The sequence below is a fragment of the Microchirus variegatus genome (assembly GCF_963457635.1).
Source record: "Microchirus variegatus genome assembly, chromosome: 10".
Taxonomy (NCBI): domain Eukaryota; kingdom Metazoa; phylum Chordata; class Actinopteri; order Pleuronectiformes; family Soleidae; genus Microchirus; species Microchirus variegatus.
This window is the reverse complement of record NC_139811.1, coordinates 27,099,706-27,121,867: the sequence shown is the minus strand read 5'-3', so window position 1 is coordinate 27,121,867 and position 22,162 is coordinate 27,099,706. Positions and strand designations below refer to the sequence as shown.

General features: G+C 40.0%; 1 protein-coding gene across 1 annotated transcript in view; it reads left to right on the top strand.

Annotated features, from left to right (window-relative positions):
• Positions 1-2,140: 2,140 nt before the first annotated feature.
• LOC310932578 (sodium- and chloride-dependent betaine transporter-like) overlaps positions 2,141-22,162 on the top strand; it is a gene marked incomplete at both ends in the record, with an annotated part of 33,499 nt that continues 13,477 nt past the window's right edge. The window contains 7 exons of the mRNA XM_083895904.1: positions 2,141-2,270; positions 17,064-17,198; positions 17,366-17,507; positions 18,159-18,266; positions 18,380-18,512; positions 19,520-19,654; positions 20,775-20,878. Coding sequence (XP_083752030.1) covers positions 2,141-2,270; positions 17,064-17,198; positions 17,366-17,507; positions 18,159-18,266; positions 18,380-18,512; positions 19,520-19,654; positions 20,775-20,878 — 887 coding nt within the window. The remainder of the gene's footprint in view (positions 2,271-17,063; positions 17,199-17,365; positions 17,508-18,158; positions 18,267-18,379; positions 18,513-19,519; positions 19,655-20,774; positions 20,879-22,162) is intronic.

The window sequence follows — 22,162 nt, the reverse complement described above, 5'->3', positions numbered from 1 at the left end:
CATGAATGAGTCGTGCGTTGAACCAGACCACCTTACACGATGTTAGTTAGCTGCATTTGTGCATCACATATGATTTGAACATTAATGGAATGAAAATGTTTTCATTAACGTACACAAATTCATCCTGTGATGGCGCTTTTATTGCAATGTGTGTGCAGTCAATAGCTCCGATTACATTAGGGAAACTGGCTCTCGCTGAAAACTGTGTTTTAATGTTGGCCTGTTTAACAGCGTTGTATGGGAGTTTGATGAACCTGGATGATTTTTGGATGATTCCGTCCCACAAAGCTGGCATGGCTCAACCTTTGTACATGAGGCCCCTGCAGAGGAGAGCAGAGCACTGAATTCTTTATTATTTATTATTTATTTGGATCCCCATTAGCTTCCACAAATTGGTCACTAGTCTTCCTGGGGTCCACACAGGGAGCGACAGCAACAAAAAAACCACAAAAAAACATTGATAGTTGATCCTGTGGGTGTTGTTTTTCTGATGTAACATGTTTGTTGAGACATGACTTATCCATGATCTGAATTTACAGATCATTTCAACAATCTGTAAATGTGTCAGTGTCACGCATCATCATCCAGTTACACACACATTATGCACAGAATAAGCAGACAGAGCTCATTGAGTTACTCCATGTAATGATTCATTACTGTCACTGATTGTGATGTGGACGCTGGGGAGGGAGGAAGAAGTGTGCCGATGTCTCAGGTACGCTGGTGTCTCTTCTGATGAAAGGTGCAGCAGTGGCGGAATAACTTTTTTAACTTTATTTAGGAGCGTTTAAAACATTGTAGACTGACGTGTGTTCATGTGTTCACGTCAGCAGCTGTGTGTCTATTTACATAAAGAAAAGATTCAACTGTGGAAAATCTATTTCAGTCATTTGCTCATCAGTTTTGTCTTCAGTGTCCTCTGATCTTATCCACACATGTTCAAACATACATGGTGTATCAGTATTGTTTGTCACAGAATAATTCATGTTTGTCACTGTAGACACATTAATAATATTTTGAAACACTCTGGTAAGTTTCAGAGCTTAATATTGCAGCATCTCCACCTGACAAGAGTTTGCGCTGCAGTCCGCAAAGTTCCGCGGCAAGTACATTTTTATACATGCCGTCGTGTGCGTGAAAGCAAACGTACGCCGTCTTTTTGTGCATACGCACGGTTTATACATGAGGCCCCAGATCTTTTGAGTGAATGAACTGACTGGGATCACTTCATGAACTGATTCGTTCCTTTCTTAGTTCAGTTGAGCTCAGCAGCGAGAGTCACTCACTCGTGAAGTCGTTGGGCGACGCCGTCACGCACTCATGAATCATCGGCAAACGACGCCAGCCAGCATTTGCCGAGCGGGGAGGGAGAGACTAGAAAGAAGAACTGTGTCTGCTGCTCTCACTCCTGGAGGATGTGATTCGTTTGCGCTGTCACTCACTGAATCACTCATAATTCACGAACGTACTGACACACAGAACTGTCACTGAGGAGAACGTGAATCACGTTTTTCTCCAAGCTAGCGGCTAATGTTTAGTCAATCTAAGCCACTTGAAAACAAGCACGTGCGCGCGCACACACACACACACACACACACACACACTCACAGACTTAGGCACACATAAAGTAATGAGAGGTGACACAGAAGAGAGACTCATCAATAGCTGGAAGATTTAAAATAATAACAAATGTATATGTTCATGTTAGTATTATCCTCTATCTGCCACGAAAACAAACTGAAACACAGAGAACTTGAGAACTGTGGCTGAGGACGTGAATCTCGTTCGCGCTGTCACTCACTCACTGACCTGTATTGCACTCAGGGAGGACGTGAGTCACGTAGCAGGGCACTGCTAAAAATGCTAACCTGCTGAAATGTTTGGGTTTTTTCCACCAAGGCCATATGCATATCTTCCATTAGAATGTAGCTGGAATACATTCTTTTAACAGTGTAACTGTTACACAAAATTGTCTCAGGCTGCATTGAAGATCCACCCACTCAGCTGAGGCAGCTGAGCAACTCGATTGACTTGATTTGCAGCCTTTTCAAGTAAATTCACTTGTTTTTCGTACACTTCACTGCAAATTCTCTTGCTTTTGATTCTAATGGTCTTTACTGATAGGGGACAGAAGACAGACATGCAGAACACTGTGGAAAAGAGGGAACACTGGGCAAAGAAGAGAGAATATTTGCTGGCCGTAGCAGGAAATGTTGTGGGACTAGGCAACGTGTGGAGATTCCCCTACCTGTGCTATAAGAATGGAGGAGGTAAGAAGAGTTCACATTATTGTACCTTTTTACAGAAACGTATTGCATTCACTTGAGGGAAGGGGACACTTGGTTTGTTATGTGATCATTTTACTTAAAAAAAAAAAAAAAAAAGGTTAGATAATTATTTAAAGCTCCAGTGTGTGAAGCTTGAGTTATTTATTTTTATTTGGCAGAAATGAAAGATAACTGTAACTTCAGAATGAGCCTTTTATATTTATATCAGGATCTAGGTCAGATCTATGGAGGCCACCAACTTCTTACTTAAACGTCTTTCTTTAACGAGTTTGGAGGGAAAGTTGAATTGAGGGATATTCAGCTGCAATATGCACTTACACCAATACATGGATCATTACTGACTGACTCTACCTCACTTCAAACATTTTGAGTAAGGTTGTCAAAATAATTGATTGACTGATTGATTGATTGATAAACAGAAAAGAAAACTTTTATTTTATTTTATTTTTTTCAAAAAATGTGAGATTTTCGTTTTTTATAGAATATGCTATTTGAAATTTCAAAGAACAACAATGGAGCCACCAGTGGCGGCTGTCCATAGAGGGCGCAAGGGCACCGGCCCACCAGGCTCACATGAAGAAGAAGATAGGATTCATCTAAAATCATTTTTAAAAACATGGAAAATGTAAATAATGAGCTACACGTTGTACAGTTGGTGACTACTACAATCGTGTGGTCTGCATTCAAAAATAGTTTAAAAACATCAACTTCTAGCCACATAACATTCTGAAATGCACAGTGGATTATTAAAAGACAAAAAAAAATGTAATCACCGTTTGTGACTTTGAATGAACACAAGATGACCGAAGTTAATGAAAGCTAACCCATAAGAAGATAGGAGGTTAATAACAGGTTATGGGTGCTTTGTTTTCACCGAGGCGTCAAGTTGTCATCTCAGAAGTAACTACTGTATCTGTTCACCTCAAGGTGTCCAGTTATTCTCATGTCCTGCCACTCTCTTTCGGCCGCTAAAGAACCCATCCGTTTGTTGTACATAAGCTCAGGAGAAAGTTTGCAGCTACATATTGTGGCTTCTTCTTCTATAGAATTTTCATAGCATAGCAGTGAGACTTTGACCAGAAGCCTCTGTCTTTGTGAAGAAGTACAGCCAAATATCTGTGCTCTAACAGCCACGATATAGTGAGTGTACAATGTTTTGTGTGTTTTTCTATGTCTTTCTTCATTCAACTGTGAAAACACGCGCAGCTTCTCAAAGCAGAAGCTGCATATTAAGTAGATTCAAAGTGTTTATTGTCATATGCACAGTAAAGAAACACGTTTCCCTGTACAATGAAATTCTTACTTTGCTGTCCACTCAAAAATACCAGCATAAAGTAGAACATTTTTTTTTTTAAAGTGTAATATACATAAGAAAAAAATAATAAATATTACCAAAAAAACTAAAATAATATATATGCATTAAATTTGTATAAACATATGCATATATACAAGCAAGAAGAACTGTACATAAAGTGCACACTGGTTGTGCAAGATGCTGTGCAAACAGATTCAAAATGACGTGTCAGGTTTAAAGTGGCGAAGTAGCCTTGTGTTTCCTCTGATATATGTATGTGTGAAGATTGTGATCCACACGTATTTCTTGATTTGAATGCGTGTTTTGAGATCCACAAATAAAAAAAATCCAATTTGTAATTGTATATTGATTTTGTGAAACTAAAAAATTGCATTTGTGAATTGTGATTTCACATTTGTGGATCACCAGCACACACATTTGTATTGAAATGGTATATTTGTCTCAGTAATGACTCCTGTAGTGACGTTTCTCAGCTTTTCCTGGTTCCATGCTTGAGTCCATGAGGTGACAAAAATATAATCCAGAAGTCCAGAAGTTTGTTGAGTTTGCAAAAGGTCTTGTGGTTTATTTGATTAACAAAACAAAAAAGAACACATAATACTCAAAACAAACAAAGGAGCAGAATGTTGGCTAAGCCATTGTAGAAAACGTTTTGCTGTGTAATCAGCCACACCTGGCAACTCCATTAAGAACATAGGTACTCAATCCCTGGAGAGGATGCCAAAACTAAGCATTGCACACAAACAATACTAAACAGCATATGGCTCCTACACACCGGCCCCTAATTGTATAGGTGTAACAATACAATTATATAAATCAAAATAAGAAGGAGCTACTATATGTGTGCTGAAATACAACATCAAAAATAATTAATATTTTCAAGTTAATTGGACGTCTTCAGTCTCCAACAGCAAGCAGATCTTGCTGATAAGTCGCACAAGAACACTTGTCCTCGTCTGTAGTTTGACAGAGCGAACTAGACCATTTGAGTCAGCAATGGTTTCCTTTATCCTCGCAAGCAACCAAGAGCCGCGGGGTGCTGGTGAGTCGACGATCATCATCACATCACCCACTTTAAAGTTCCGTCTCACTGCAGACCACCTTTGTCTCTCCTGTAGTAAGGGCAGGTACTCTTTCCTTCTAAAACAGTTCTGCTATGTACTGGATCTGCTTCCAGCGATGTGGAGCATAGAGGTCTGATTGTTTAAAGAGTCCCAGGGGTATAGTAGGCTTGGTGTTCAAGAGAAGAATGTGATTAGGTGTCAGTGCCTCAAGATCGTGTGGATCAGCTGAGATAGGTCAACTGTTAAGAATTGCCTCCACTTCACAAAACACAGTACAAAGATCTTCATCATCAAGAATGTGTTGATGCAAAACTGAACTGAGTATGCATCTCACCATTCTGATTAGTTGATGAGAGGCAGCGGGGGGTTGAAGCTCCACTCCAACAGAGCTTTCTTTAACTCTCTCTCCGCTCCAACCAGATTAGTTCCACTCTCTGATCTTAGATATTCCTGTACTGCAGACAAATATTCTTATTGCATTTATACAGGAGTCTGTATTAAGTGAGTGTGCGACGTCCAAATGCACTGCTCTGCTTGACATGCAGGTGAATATGGACCTCGGGGTCACCTGGATTAAGTGCATGGAATTTCATGGGTACATTTGGCCATTCACTGGCTGGCTTCAACAGGAGAGTTGGTACCTTTATCCATCTTTTTCCATCCACAAATCTTCCAGTACTTAGTCCTCTAGATGCATTGTCGGCTGGATTTAACTTTGTCTCCACATACTTCCATTGTGATAAATTTGTGTTATCTCTGATTGTTGACACTCGTTTTACAATGAAACTATGGAATTGTGTATGCTCATTTGCAATGTACTTGATAAGTAATTGACTGTTGGTCCAAAAAACAGCAACTGTAATTCAGCTCTGAGCATTCCACTTTGACTGACAACATAGCAGCCGTCAATTCCATTCTTGGGATGGTGATGTTTTTTCAGTGGCGCAACTCTGGCTCTTCCCATTATAAAGGCCAGACAGACTTCTCCTCTTTTGTTAGTTAATCGACGGTAACTAACTGTACCATAGCCATAGCCACTTGCATCTGACAAATTATGTAGTTGGGCATGAACTGGTTTCCCAAAGTTTATTGGCTTAATTCCTCTTCGGGTTTGTGGCTTTTCTTTGACTTTGAGGTTAAACTTGAATGCATAATTTTCCACACACCACTGCAAACCAAGTGCTCTTTCTGTGAGAAGTTTATCTTTGTCTAAATCCTGTTGTTTTACTCCTTTAGGTTCAATGGTGTCAGTATTTGTTGCAAAACTACCTGTTGCTTTTAGTTTGAGGGGGGGTTTTACCTTACTTTTAGCTCTGTCAATGGGGTCAGTGGATATTCTCACTTGCTTTTCCAGGAATTTGACGAGATCCAGTATTGTTGCTCTACTGCTCTGCTTCTCCTGTAGCTCACAGACTGTGGTTCTCCATCTTTTGCACAGTTTATTTGGAAGTTTCATGATGATTGCTTTCATATTTGAGCCCAGATTAAGTTCTTCCATGAAGTTAATTTCTTCCATGTCATTGCAGCAACTTCTGAAAAAAAACAAAATCATTCTTGAACACAAAAAAAAAAAAAAAAAAAATGGCAACAAACAAAACAAAAATGTTCTAAGATAAAACTATTCAAGTTGAGTTATAACTACACCTGAACGTAAATCTGTAAAGTAAATGTTTGTAATGCCTTTGGGTCCTCAGACTTAATGACTCAGACATGAGAGCGCCTTGTCGTCATAGGCACTGGCAACTTTGTACTCATTACCATATTGTTCATACAGCAGACTTTTTTGCTGTAGGATATCCTGTCTGTTCACTCATAAACTTGCAGCTTCCCACGGATCTTGTGCCAGACCTTTATGCCAGAGTCTGTCTCTGTTGTTATCAGTTTTAGACTCAATAGCATGTTCGAATGACAGAATAAAAGAGTGGAACTGTAATACGTCACCATGAAAAAAAGCAATGTCCTTTCGGGGCAATAAAGAGAGTTGCTGTCTAACAAGAAAACTGATTATATCATTTTGACTTTGGAGAATACTGCATACATTATAATAATAATTATAATAATGCATTTTATTTGAAGGCGCCTTTCATGACACTCAAGGTCGCCTATTATCTGTACTTTCACCATCCTGTGATTGTGTTGTAGTCTGCACACTTTGGGTTTGTCGGGAAGAGGAGAGTTCTTGGGTTACAGGGCTCACATGTTTTTGTTGGACTTATCGCAAAGTCCTGAGCAGCTGTTTGAGTTGAGATATGAGGTCTCCTGAGCAGGATTGGGGTTGGAATTTAACTCCCTCCTTTAGACGCGCACTTGGCATTTCATCACTGGGCTCTTGCACTGTGTCTCTTTGAAGAAGGTCCGTTCCTTTGGATCCATACTTGTCAATCATGTCGTCATAATGAGCATTCATGCCATCCATTGAAGTTGAGTCTATTTGTTCCACTGCAGCTTTAAAAGTGAAGTAAGTAGTTTATAGTGCCATCTAGAGGAGACAAAGAACTGCTCCTCTGCTCACCCCCTCCCTTCCCTGAGCGCTACGGTATCCTCAGCCGGTCAAATGTCGTCCTGAGGTTCGTGAGGCGAGGGAGAGGGCGAGCTACTGCGGCTGTAGCAGACGAAGCGGAGGGAGTGGAGGCGGGACTTCCGCTACAAGTAAAGCGGCGCTTGATTTGTTCTCTCGCGTTTGTCCTTACAGGCTCCGGTAGAAACATGGCGTCTCGCTGCTAACAGTGGCTATGCAACCGCGGCCCGCGACCATGTTATTTTACATGACTTTTTGAAACACTACGAAAATGAAACAAAAAATATTATACAGTGACTAGACAATGCAGGAGCACATAATATGTATAAAAAAGTGGATTTTGGGTTATATAAACCAATAAATACTACACAGTGTCCCTTTAAACACAGTGAGCTTTGCTGTTGCAGCTGCTAATTCAGTGTGCAAATCAAGTATCCTCCAGCGCATGATTTTGCTTCAGTGCTTAAATCCTTGTTTGTATAGCTGCCTTTTCAGCTTCAGCTCAGATCCTAGCTGATGATGTGGAGGATGTGGCGGGTGTGGCTGTGCGAATTGACCTGCGAATTAACACTGCAGAGATGATGTCCTCAGGTGCCACATTATCAACATTCAGTCCTTTCAGTCTTTTTGGCTGATAGCATTTTTCATTTAGTCCACGAATGGAGTCATATCAGCCAATTTTAACATAAACCACTTCTCAATATCCACTTTACATTCTTCTTTTGACAATAGAAGTTGCTATGATTTATGAGTGTCTTTAAATTCTTCCACAAGTTGTCCATATTTTGTCATGGTTTCAGTAACCTCTTCTACATTTGAAATGTCTTTCATCAATTCATTTACAATGTTCATTTGTCTTGTAACTTGGCATAGTTTATACTTTCCACTTGCAAGTAGTTTGGAAACATTTTCTAATGGGGCCTTTTCCATAGATTTCAGGCCCTTTTGGACATCATCCTCAAGTTGAGAAGCCATTTTGTCAGCTGACTTCAGATCAGATTCTTCAGCCATATTTAACATATCACACATGTGGCTCTTCTCTTTTCACAAGTGCAATATTGCTGTGTCAGTTCAACACTCATGCCATTATTACTTTGCCAGCTCACATAGCATCAGATTAAGAATCAAAGAATCAGGGTCCTTACCCATTTTACATTCCTTTGTGTTTGTTCCAATCAACTTCGTGCATTTAAAAAGGCTCTACTCCAATAGCAGACTTTCAATCCTAAAGTTAATTACATGTTTCCATTATGCTTTCCAATGCACATATTCATCAATTCCACAGTTTAAATGATCAGGATAGTCCTTAATTTCAAGCCTTTGTTTTACATACCACTCCTTGATGCTACTGGGCCTCATGCTCTCATCATGTTGCAGAGAAATGCATTGTTTCTTTGTTGCTGCTTTCGCCATGTCCAGGTTTTCCATAAACCATTTTAGTGGCAAACATTTTCTACCTTAACCCTCAGTTACGTTATTACACCTAGCACACCAAATGGTGCGCATTAAAGTACACAGGTATAAAAATAGTATACATCTGTATTTTTTCTTTTTTTTTCTTTTTAGGTTTTAGACTAACATCTCTTCTTTCCATCCATATCAAATATTAATATATATTTTTAATTTTTAACCCTTAAATTGCCAGGTTTATTCATGATGCCCCTTGATATTATGATCTAAAAAAATATATATATTATTTTCAATATACTTCATTCAAACTGGAATTTTTTTGTTTGGATTATTGCAGCCTGGTATATGTGAAAGATTTGCATTATTTATTTTTTTTGTAATGTCAGATGGCCTAAAATACTTACGCTAACACTACTAACACAATAAATGGTGCTCATAAAGTACACAGCTATAAAAATAGTATACATCTGTATTTAAAAAAAAACAAAAAAAACATTTTTAGGTTTTAGACCAACATCTGTTCTTTCCATACATATCAAATATCAATATATTTTTTATATTTTTAACCCTTATATTTCCAGGTTTAGTCATGATGCACCTCATTTTATGATCTAAAAACACAGAAAATGAAGTATTTTCAACATAATTCATGCAAATTGGATTGTTTTTGTTGGGATTATTGCAGCCTTTGTGCTGTAATGAAGAACTTCCATCCTTGGTATCCTCTCCTTTGCAGAGGTTATAATCAGAATGAGCTGGGGCGTCTGGGCCTCTTTTTTTCCCGTTGCTGATCTCCGGCTCCCGGTGTTTGTTGCTGAGCAGGAGGACATTTTTGTCCTGCTTCGGAGTGTAGGACAGCAGGGTGTGAGTTGATGGACAGATGGAGGAGCCTTGGGAGCTGAGGGGGAAGCTTTGGTCAGTTTTTACGCATTGTGCCAAAGATGGTGATCTTTCTTCACAGCAGCTCCTCTGCCAGCCCAAATGAGGAAAATACATGATCAATAGTCACAGTCACCCTCCCAGCCCCTCCGTCATGTCCAACACAACCCTCTCTGTCCTTGGTTTCGTTTCTGCAGCGCACCAGTTGACCAATATACGCCAACAGGAGTCCAAACAAAGCCCACAAGGTGGTGGCACCGAGGTCCTTCCACTCGGGCACTGTCCTTCTCCCATGCAGTTTGGTTTATTCTGTGATAAGTTTTGTGATGTCCATGGTGAAAAATAAATAAAAAGTGTCAGGAGTTAGATCTGAGTCGGGAGGCTTGAACTGGAGCGTCAGGGTGTTTGTGGGTGCCCAGATCGCTCCGTTTTTGGATTCCCTTAAAAGGTCCGCTAGTGTCACATCTTCCCCAAAGTCAGAAGAGTCAGTGGAGTTGGTGGGACACGGGAAAGCCCCCGGGAAGTACTCTTCATCGGCTGTGTCGGTGTCCAAAGCTGATGGAACGCATTTCGCTCCATGCGCTTGTCTTCAATGACCATGTTTAGTGCCTCCGCAGTGCCGATGTGATGCTTCATTGTGTGGTTTGACATGCAAAGTCCAGCTATGCTCCTTAGCTCTGCACAGACACCTCATCACCTGTATACCTGTGATCATTGCAGCGCGGTGCACAGGTGCACAGATCGGGGTTAGTTTTGGCGCTAATTTTTGCTGTACATTTCATGCGCTGGGAAATCGCCTGCGTTTTGGATATTTCAAAAGCAGTGGGGAACCCACAATTGAGATGTCGGGGTGCTTTGGAGACTACTTTGAACTTTTGGTGCTTTGAAAGCTTGAAAAAAAAATTTTTATGTGAAAGGTGGGCATGGAAAAGGTGCCACTTGAAAGCGACCTGTGCTTTTTACGCATTCTGTCACACTGTAAATGCACTGTGCACGTTGAAGACACGTGCACGCGCACACGTGCATGTGCACACACGCACACATGCCCACACACATGTACTCACACACCCACACAAAATTTCTGCCTCAGACCTTATGTGGAGAGGGGGGGCAGGGTTTAGTGGGAGTGCCCTTTTTCATCAGAAAAAGCATTTTTTTTATTAATCTTGATGAAAATGTGTCAGAGCACATATTTAAAGCCTTTTGCTTCAAATAATGTGAAAAAATTAGATGACACCTCGAGACATGGACATGGACTATTATAAATCTTTATATTCTATATTTTTAATTCATGGAGTTTCATTTTAAATAAAAACATTCCTAAAGGCCATAAAAATCCCAGACAAATCTTATTTCTCAGTGTGATGTCACAGTTGTGTACGAGCGTAGCCAAGTCATGTGGCGTCTCAGGAACAGCGCTACTGTCAGTGAACAGTACGACATGAAAACTCAATGAGAAATGTGAATAAATAAAGACAATGAAGGAGTTTTGTTTAAAAAAATGTAAAATATTATGACAAAGCAGGTTTTAGTTGTTTATTCGTCGATCATTAGCATTTATTTTCAAACGTATTATCGATATATTAACGAGCTGCTTTGTGGATTCATTGAAGAGAGGAGACTGACATGCTGCACTTTATCACTGTGTTCAGTCCCGGACATCGAGACACTGATGACGTGTGGACTGTGGAGCTGTGACCTGCGGTCACCTCACCACTGATTCCGGGGAGGATGTTTGTCTTATCGTCACTATCTGTTCATGAAGTTACTGTTAAATGTGAACATGTGAATTGGAGTTGAATATAAACATGTTGAGTGAAAGAATCGGGAGTTATCGGGAGTTAAAACTCACATAGAGTGGTCCTGTTGCACATATATGTTAGTTATGGAGGTCTACTTACATACATTTACTTGTTTTTATGGTCAAAAACCTCCTAGTTCCTGTAAACGAGCGGATAGAAATCTGTCTGTAGCCCTCTCACTCAACTCAACCCCAACTATGAAGACACTTCTATGAAATTCCCCTTTAAACTCTTACACAGGTAGAGAGTTGGTGAGAGCTACCAATATTGAATTTGTGATTGATTACTGTAAATACACTCGCTTCTTAGACAAGAAGATTACTCGGATTACACTGCAGAGAGGTCTGGCTAGCATATTAATATTGCTATACTGTTATTAGAACATTACATTTCCATGCAATAGAGTAGGATACAACTGTAACTTTAGCATTCAACAAACATCAATTCAACATAAACAAACATGAGTTGAGTACACAGATGAATGGTTTTATTTTCCTTCTTTAAACCATGTGAATCAGTTATCTGTGTCTCTTTTTCTTTAACTCATAAACATAAAACACACACAAATAATACCCCGGGGTTTTTTCCAATGTACAGTTAATGGTACCAGTTGGCGCGCATGTTGGAGCTCAGAGAAGTAAATCCACATCGAATCGTAACTTTAGTAGTACTTACTCACAATCCACGGAAAATAAAGCCCAGGCGTCTGTTCCAAACGGCTCACTCAAACAGCAGAACGTAATCCTCGAACTTTATCTTCACTCCTGCACCGCTCCACCAACCTGCAGCATCCGACTCTCGTGGACCCAATCCAGCGTCGTCTCTCGCTCCTCTCCCCGCGGTGTATAAGGGCTGTAGTCCACAGCCAGTGATGAAGCAGCGTAGCCAGGTGTATTCATCCACAGCTAGTGATGAAGCAGCGTAGCTAGGTGTATTCATCCACAGCCAGTGATGAAGCAGCGTAGCCAGGTGTATTCACCTCTTCTCGTTTTATCGCCGCTGACTACCTTACACTGCCCCGCACACCCCCGTTTTCTTCGTTCCTCTTCACTCTCCCGTCACTTTTCCCGCTCTTTTTCTTCTTTCTCCACCCGTTTCTTTCCCCCATAGGTCAACTTCCCATCACAAACAGAAAACATGATTGACACCTGTCTCAACAAATCACAGTGCACACAACGATACTGATAGGTTCAAAGACCACGTAAAGTATAGGATATTTTGACATTAACATTTGATTTATGTGGAAACGGTTAAACAACTCATATTGAACAATTTCACAACTTCAACATTATATGACAATCCATTCAAACAATTAATAGGGTGCTACATGTCTTTTCTCTTTCGCTCGTCAGCCGCGATATTTCAGACATAAATCTCACCCCCAGAAGACAGAGTGTGTTGTGATTGGCCAGCCAGCGTAGAGCCTTCCCAACTGTCTTGTGATTGGCCAATACCCGGAAGTGACATATTCAGCACACCCGCTCTCAGAAGCACAGCTACCCCCTCTGGAACGGTGGATGCACTGCTACTCATTATCAAAACATTGTTTTAACAATGTTTAAAAATAGGTTCGTCACGACTCCCCGCCGCAGTCCCTTTTATGACTTTGACCCGGAGTCAGACCCAGAGTCAGAAGACACTGTCGCTCGTGAAACACCTCCACAACGGACGTTATTCTTCTTCTGCGGTTCAATGTACGCAACCGGATGACAAAATTGTCATCGAGGCAGAGGGGGCGGTGCTCTATCCAGATCTTATAATACATCCATGGTGTACATCCATGAAATAAATGAAGTTTTGTTTGAGTAAACCAACGTAGAGGTAGTGTTATTCTCTACCAACGTAGAGAATAACACATTTAATAAATTAATCCATCCATTATCTACCTCTTTATCCTCCACTGGAGGGTCACAAGGGGTGCTGTGCAATAGGCGGGGTACACCCTGGACAGTTCTAATTAATCATCATCACATTTATTAATTAATGACACATTTAACCCTGTAAGACCCAAATTAAGTAAAACCTAAAAAAAAAAAAAAATGTACCTTTCAGATGTTGTTGTAGGAGGCCTTTGATGCAGAAATCAAAGAGTTTTTGGGAAAAAAATGTTTATGTATGTTTTTAGAGAAACGTTGTGATTTTGCAACGTTGGGCTTTGGTGGTAGCAGAATTTCTGTCTTTGTACTCACTTTGTCTGAACAACAATTCACAACAATTAAGGGTTCATTTGCAGGGTTGATTGCTTACTTAGCTCCATACGTGTATATAACATTTAAAAATAATCACACATTAGTCATATTTTTATGAAAGCATTTATTAAAAATAAATAAACAGGATAAAACTCTAGCTTTTTCGAGCAACTTCTTCATTCCTTTTTTCCTTTTCATGACAAACTTTCATTGTTATTGAAATTCCTAAAAACAGTTCTTGTCCTCTGAAAAGCAAAGGTGAACATCACACTTGCTGCATTGTGTGGTGGTGAATCCTTTATTGCAGCATCCTCTCTCTGTCTTCATGTCCTTGTGTACATCCAATGGCAGGTGTGCACATCTCTTGGATGGTCTCTTCTGAGCATTCAGAGGCTTCATGATGTCACTGTCTGTGTTGCTGGGCTCTCTTTGCCTTAAGATCATATCCAGACCAGAAAAATCTGTGTTGGGACTGAAATCAGTCACGGTGCATGATGTGTTTGTTTTTGGCTCGATGTCCATGTAATGATCAGCTGGACAGTTCATGGGTGGTTGGTTTTCTTTGTCCACTTGTTGACAGGCATCTTCATCTGAGTCTTCATCACTCTCATCAGTGTCATTGAGTTCCATCTCAACTTCACTCTCTCCAGTTTGGGTGATATCAATCACATCCTGCACACTGTATCACAGCTCTTGCTGGTGGCATCCTGGAAAAAAAGCAATGAATTAACATGTATAAATATGCTTTTTATATAGTACTACATAATCTGAAGGAATAGATAAGGTGGTTGACCAAGTCCTCTGGGTAGAAATGTTTTCAAGGCAGACAATACTGTCTGCTGATTGTAAGTCGCTTTGGACTGAAGCATCTGCTAAATGCCCTAAATGTAAATGTAATTGTCTGAGCCTATGGTCTCTACTTATCATAGTAAAAGAAAAACATGCAAACCCCCACTTACATCCACACCCCACATTCAGGAACATTTACACCTTTCCCAGAACTGAATTGTCTGTTGATATCCTCTTTGTGGACAAAGACATGGGATTTTAGCTCAGTCTGATCAAATTAAATATATATATTTTTTTAGACATAAAACTTTTTAATCAGTCAAATTTGACCAGAACACAACACAAGGGTATAATGTATGTAATGTATACTGTTCATGTATAAAGAAAATACTCTGTTTCAGGCAGTGGTGTAGTGTAGGGAATACAACCTGTTTGTGCCCATTGAAACAAGCCTGCTATTTTTGCTACCACCAAGACCCAGTGTTGTAAAATGACAACAAATATGTAACGTAATGAAATATGATGCATCAATTCCACAATAACTAAATATGTACATGTTCTACACATTGTAATAACAACCAAAAAAATATAAAAGACATTTTACTTACTTTAATCTGATGAATCCAGTCCAATGAAACAAAGAGATTTTTTTCGGAGGAAATCTTGAAAAGTTGTCTGCATTCATAAAGTGGGACTTATAAACAACTGTAACATCCACTAACAGTGTTAGGCTGAACAATAAGACCCAATGACTATGTACATGTGGTAAAAAACCAGATAAAATATAACAGATTGTTTTTTGGGATGGCTAAAGTTAACGTTGTAATTTTACAACCGTGGGTCTTACAGGGTTAAGTAACTATTTAATGGTGTATTTATATATTTAATTTTGGCACTTTCTGTCCTCCATATTTAAGACCCACATTACTGTGATTTAAAGTATAGTGGCTTCTTCGAAATTTGCATTTGCTTAATTTTTAAAAAAATTATTGGAGTCAAAAAAGCCAAATATTGGATTTGGCTAGTCACATATCAGATGTCACTGACAGCTTGATCAGGAGGGGCTTGTGCTTTGTAAATGTGATGATTCTGTCTCTTGGCTCTCAGAAGGTGTAAATGTTTGAGGCTAAAATTCTCTCTAAAGCAGTTTGAGGAGTGACTACATTCAAATGACCACATCTTCTTTGAATATTATCTGATTGACATGTGTTAGACATTGTTGGAAAGCTTAGAAATCACACTTTCAGAATCAATCTGTAAATAACTCAAAATGTCCCTCGGGAGAATTGTTCCTGGTTTTTCCATGGCTGGGCACAAATAATTCATAAAGTGAAAAAACAAAGGCAATGTGAAGTAATAATTTGATATTTTGTGACTAGAATAGAAACTAATATAAATAACAAAGTTGACTGGTGAACTGCCCAGGGTGTACCACGCCTATCGCCCTATGTCAGCTTAGATAGGCACAGCACAGATGGAGAAAACAAAGTCAACTTGCTTGAGTGACTATGCATGACTTTGCACAGATTCAAAAAAACACAGATTCAAATTAAACATCAAGATAAGTCAAACTCTAACTGGTGGAGACAATGTGGTGAACAAAAACTAAATTGGTGTCACCTATTCAGGTCATGTAATGTTATAAATGAGAAAACTCATCCATCCAATTTCTACTCCTTTATCCTCACAGGAGGTGCTGTGCCAATCTCTGCTGACATGACAGTAGGCGGGTTCACCCTGGACAGTTCGCCAGTCCATCACAGGGTCACATATAGAGACAAGCACTCACTCTCACATTCACGCCTACGGTCAATTTAGAGCGACTAATTCACCTAATCACCATATTACATGATTTTGGACTGTAGGAGGAAACCAGAGAACCCGGGGAAAACTCTCTCACACACAGGGAAAACATTAATATTAAATATTTGATGTAAATATAAGTTAATGTCACAGTTTACCGATGAAGGGGTTTGATGTTTGATTGGATAATTCCTGGTTTTGGTTTATTTCGTATTTTAAGTAAAGACATTTTGTACATGTGTGGAGTTTTGCAGCTATAAAATATTCTGCATGTGTGTAAAGAAGATAGACTTTCACTTTATTGTAAATTGCACACCAAACCAAATTACGTAATCAGTGTGTCAGAATTTGAGCAGAATAAATAGGTAGGTTAAAAAAGAAAATATCTATTCTATACAAAAATAAGATGAAGCTCTAGTCGGGTAGTGTTTCTGCTGCCAGACTCATTTTAAAATATATATTTTATACAGTATGTGTAAACAAGTTTCAGCTGAGATGAGCAGTAGCTCCTGTGCCATGGTGACCTATCACTTTGTTATGGATTAAGCTGCAAGAAATGAAGCAGTACAAAGAAAAATACATTTCCACTCAAAAAAGACTGCCTCACAGTGAGATAAAGCAGCAAATATATTCTTATGTAGATTTTGTTATCTCCTCCCTCTGTTAAGTGGTTAAAATCTGTTTTTCCTGGTGGTGGCTGGCAGCCATGATTTCACTGAGCAAATGTCTGCTGATTTGCTCCATGTTTGAGACACAGGGGATGTGAAAGACCTGGCTATGTCAAGTCAAGTCAAGTTTTTACAAAAAAAAGGAAAAAAAAGTGCTTTACAAAGTAAAAGGGTGGTTTAAATGCTTAAATCAGCATAATCCAATCCCATCCTCATGAGTAAATGTTTACACATTTCACTCAGTCAAAACATATACGACAATAGTCAAACTCCAGAACACCAGCAGAAACAGTTATGAATCCACTGTCAGACACTCAAGTGTGTTTCTGTGCGTGCAGGCGTCTTCCTGTTGCCTTACCTCTTCTTTGCCGTGCTGTTGGGCGTTCCACTCTTTCTGCTGGAGAGTGCGATTGGTCAGTACGCACAGGAGAGTACCATCACCTGCTGGACCAAGATTTGCCCACTAGCAACAGGTAATCATCATTACCTGCATCAGGCAGGATGTAAGCATGTAGACTAGTTAGTGACAGAGAGGTACACCAGCCAATGCTATGGATATGGATGATTTTTCTCCCCCAAACAGCTTTTTCAGATTTCAACAAACAGAATAAAGTGTGCTAAATTGTTTTTTCTTCTTAAGGAGTTGGCTATTCTGTCATTGTAATCCAGCTGTATGCCAAAGTCTACTGCATGATCCTGGCCTGGTCACTACTCTACCTCATCTACTGTTTCAGTGCCACTCTGCCATGGTCAACCTGCAATAATTCCTGGAGCACAGGTCAGTAAACTTAAAAATATACAGGTATAAATGAGTCATGGCCTGCCTAATAACTCTATGAAAACGTTCTTCTGTTATCTTCTAAATGTTGTTAATAGCTTCAACTTCATGGAAAAAATAACCCCCTCTCTCAAGACATTTATTTTAACACATGCACGTGTGTGCATGCCCACACGTGCATGTCCAGCTAGTGTAAACGTAGCCTTAATGTGCATGTGTGCATATTTATGCACCAGAACCTTTTGAAAACATACATAACACTTCACACATGGAGGCAGAAAATATCCATGAGAGGCAAATCCTTCATTGCAGCAGCAGCAGAAAGAATGAGGCTTGTAACAAGATCCAGGGACAGGAACAGGAACAGGAACAGGGCTGGCATCGGGGTGGGGGGCCCCTGAGTCTCCTCCCCAGGGGCAGACAGCAAGTGCTGCCTATTACTCCTGGCATAAACAACCCATCTTCATTATAAAGTGATTATGCACTAAATACAAATGTGGCTAAATCTGTTTTTTTCTTGTATCCTAACAGATGTCTGTCATATGCGAGTTGTAGGGTGGTGGGGGTCCAGACAGTCTATGTGTCAGTACCTGAAAAACAGATGGAATAATCCCTTTGATGAATATGATTATTTGCTTTCTTTTTCAATAGACAGGTGTGTGGACCTCACTTCTGTGAACTGGACAACAATACACAGTGGCAACCAGACAGTCAACTCTACATCTGGAAATCGTACCATTTCTTCAGTCTCTGAGTTTTGGGAGTGAGTCAGTCAGACACCCAGCACATTATAAACAGAGTACATTCTTTTGTCAATAGCAGCAACTCTTCACATGACTGCATAACCTTCACCTACTGCCTGCTGTCCCTGAACAGGAGAGGAGTGTTGTCTATGTCTGGGGGAATAGATGATGTTGGCACAGTGAAATGGGAGGTGGTGCTGTGTCTGTTGGCCTGCTGGGTTGCCTGCTACTTCTGCATCTGGAAAGGTGTCCGCTCCACAGGAAAGGTTGGTCAACACTTTCCGATGAAGCCAACAGATTAGAGAACCACATGTCTTGCAAAATGCAAATATCAGAACAGCATTACACTAATATTACAGATTACAGTGGGGTTGCCATGAGGATGACATCTTTTAAATGTGTTACATTTACACACTATAGTAAAAACACTTGGGTAGCTCAGTTGCTAGAGCATCAGATTTCTAAACTGATCAGGGTCCATGTTTCAACACGAACAGGAGCTCTTTTCTCAGGTACCTAGAGTTTGTATTGTGCAGGCAGTGTGGCTGATCCAAATATTGAAGTTGTGCTTAAATGAAAAGCAAGATGAGCTGTGATGCAAACAAGCTGCTTATACATCCAGTGTGACCCTGGCATTATGCAATGTTAATACAATGTTTACTTGCTTACATTATTAAAACCTTGGTAACTCAGTCAGTAGAGCATGTATTAATTTGAGGGTCAAGGATTCAAGTCTCTCGTCAGACCCCTTTAACCCTTTAAGGATTTTACATTGTTTCCAGATGGCATCACTACACTATCAAGAGACCAGTGCCATGGTAGTGTGTTAAGCAACTCTATTATGACTCAGTTATACTACACCACTAAAAGAGGTATTTTTCATTTCATATATTTTTCAGAATAAAAAGCAAGGAATTTTCTGACTTGTCTTTGGTGTTGATCAGGTACTTTGGAGCATTAACTGCATGGACAAGACTTTTGTTCATTATGCTGCTACAATCACACAGCATGACACGTGGAAGGTTTTGTATTTAGTTCTAACTGCATTCATCACACTGAGGGTCCCTCTTACTACTGTGCTGATGTAGCATGAGAGCAGAGTTTGATGATGTTACTGAAGGTTATCTTCACAGACTCTGTCAGTAACAAACACAGATTTAATGAAAGAAATATTTAACCATGATCATTGGGGGCCTTTTTTGTCAACATGGCACAACAATATTATTGTTGTGCCATGTTGACATGTTATGTTAAATAACCACTGCAATTTCAGGTGGTGTACATCACGGCAGTGTTTCCCTACATAATGCTGGCCATCCTACTGCTCAGGGGTTTAACGTTGCCAGGAGCCTGGAAAGGTATTGTCTACTACCTGTATCCAGAACCTTCTCGTCTGGCAGACATTCAGGTGACACACACGTTGAATGCTGAAGCTTTATGATGTTTGTCTGTTTATGTTTTATATTGTACTGAGATTTTTATGCTGGATGACCTTCCTGACACAACCCTCCAATGGAGAGTGTCTAACTAACAAAGAGCAATGACTGGTACCTTGCTCAGGGGTAGCCCAGCCCTTGACCTGGCAGGGATTAAAACAGGCGACCCTCTGGTTGCCATGTGCTGCCAAAAATGCTGAAAAAAAACTCCCATTTCAAATGCTGAACAGTGAACATCAGGTCAGTTATTGTGAAGCAGGGCTGAGCAACTTCAACAATATAGTCACTTTTCTTTCTCACAGCCAGAGTGACCATGTGACCATACACTTCCATTACTAGTATTCTCTCTTCTGGTAAACTATAGCCAGAAATGTGATCAAAACTAAATATAGTCATTTGTAATCAATGTTTATACTAATCTTTATATTCAAATGTATTTTGTGAACAAACAAAACATTATTGTTTGTTTTATTATTGTCTGTGAAAAACACAACAATTAACAGTGACACAAATGATATATTTGTTTGTCATGTATTTCTACTTTTCAATTAAACTCAATTCAGTTTTATTTGTATGGCGCCAAATCACAACATACATTATCTAAAGTCTCTGTACATATAGACAACATCATGCAGAGCAGAGAAACCCAACAAATCACACAATGAGCAAACACTAGGCATCAGTGGAGAGAAAAAAAAAACTGCCTTTTTACAGAAGAAGAAATCTCTGACAGAACCAGACTCAAAGATGTGCAGCAGATCTGCCTCGACGGGTTGGGGTGAAAGGAAAAATGGGGCCAGAGGAGAGGTGAGGGACAGAAAGAGGGAGAGAAAGGACAAGAGGGAAGTGAGGTAGAGAAAGAAGAAAGAGATCAGGAGCAGATAAACAACAACTGTGTCAAGTTATAAGTTCATACAGGACATTTAGAGTCAGTGATGACATGTTTATAGAACTACAGTCATTTACACAAGCAGCAGCAGAGACTGTTGATAAAGAATTATACTTTGATGATAACATAATAATAATGGTGATGATATGATATGAATGCTAATAATAATAACTTTGCTTGACTTTTTTAACCTTGTTGATCAGGTGTGGATGGAAGCGAGTTCTCAGGTCCTCTTCTCATATGGTGTTGCAGAAGGATCCCTAATCACTCTGGGCAGCTTCAACAAAGTCAAGAACAACTGTTTCAAGTGAGCCATATGATCACTGTTTCCACTGCCATATATATATATATACTTTCAGTTGTTATCTGATTTCCTCCAGTAATTGCTGTCGGATGTGTCTGCCAATACATTCACCAATGAACCAGTTACTTCTCAGGTTTTCTCTCTACTGATGCTCTTAGATCTAAGACTGTACCATGGTCACAAACAGACCTCAGCAATGGTAGTAGTAATAAGTAGGTTGTTTCCTATGAGTGGAAAGGTTCAGTTTTGTACATATTTTTTTGCGAAAATGTCATTCAATTGTGATCAGTGTAAATATCCCATGGAGGTTGAGGAAAATGCCTTCAGTCTATTCTCATACAAAGCTTGATGCTGAGACAAACGGTCACAAACTGAGCAGCTAGCAGTATTGCTATGGCTAGTGGAAAAGTAACAGGTGCTGGCTTGGTGGCCAGCCCAGAACAAATCCTCACTGCTATTCAAGAAATGAAGGAAGACTTCACATAGAGATTTGACCGACTGCTGAAAGTGATACAAGGAGTGAAAAGCAAACTGAAAGCGGTCATAGTGCGTGTTTTGGAGCCTGAAGATAGAATTAGCTCCAAAGATGATGACATCGCATCTCTGCAAGCCCAAAATGCTTCAAGTTGGTGCTTTAAGTTGATGACCTGGAAAACTGCAGCCGCCGTTCCAATCTTCGACTGGTGGGCCTTCCAGAAAATGAGGAAGGGGCTGATATGTGCGCATTTCTGGAGAAACGGTTAACTGATGTGCTTGGTGCAGATAATTTTCTTGGACCACTGCTGATCGAGAGAGCACACAGAATCAGACAAATTAACGTAACTGACCAACAATTAGTGGTGTGACCCAGGGCTGTGATAATGAAGCAAATGAACTAAGCAAACAAGACTTGGGTAATGAAGGCTGCCAGGATGAAGGGGCTCCTGTCTCTTGACAACCACAAGATCATGCGCTTCCCTGAAGTTTCCACCGGCCTGCTCAAGCGAAGGAAAATCTTCGACCAAGTGAAGAAAAATCTGGCTTCCCTCTCCATTCCAGAGCTACACACTATGGGATTATCCACCCAGCTAAACTGTTGGTAACATACCAAGGGAAACACCACATATTTGACACTACGACGGCAACGGAGAAGTTTGTACAATCAGAAGTTTGTGGGTAAACACTAAAATCCCCTAATGGCACTAACATAGCTTGAAATGGGTTTTTGGCACAGTACAGGCAATGCTGTTACTCTCCATGCTGATGACAACGGTGGACTGGCAAAGCTCCATATTTGGGCCCGGTTAT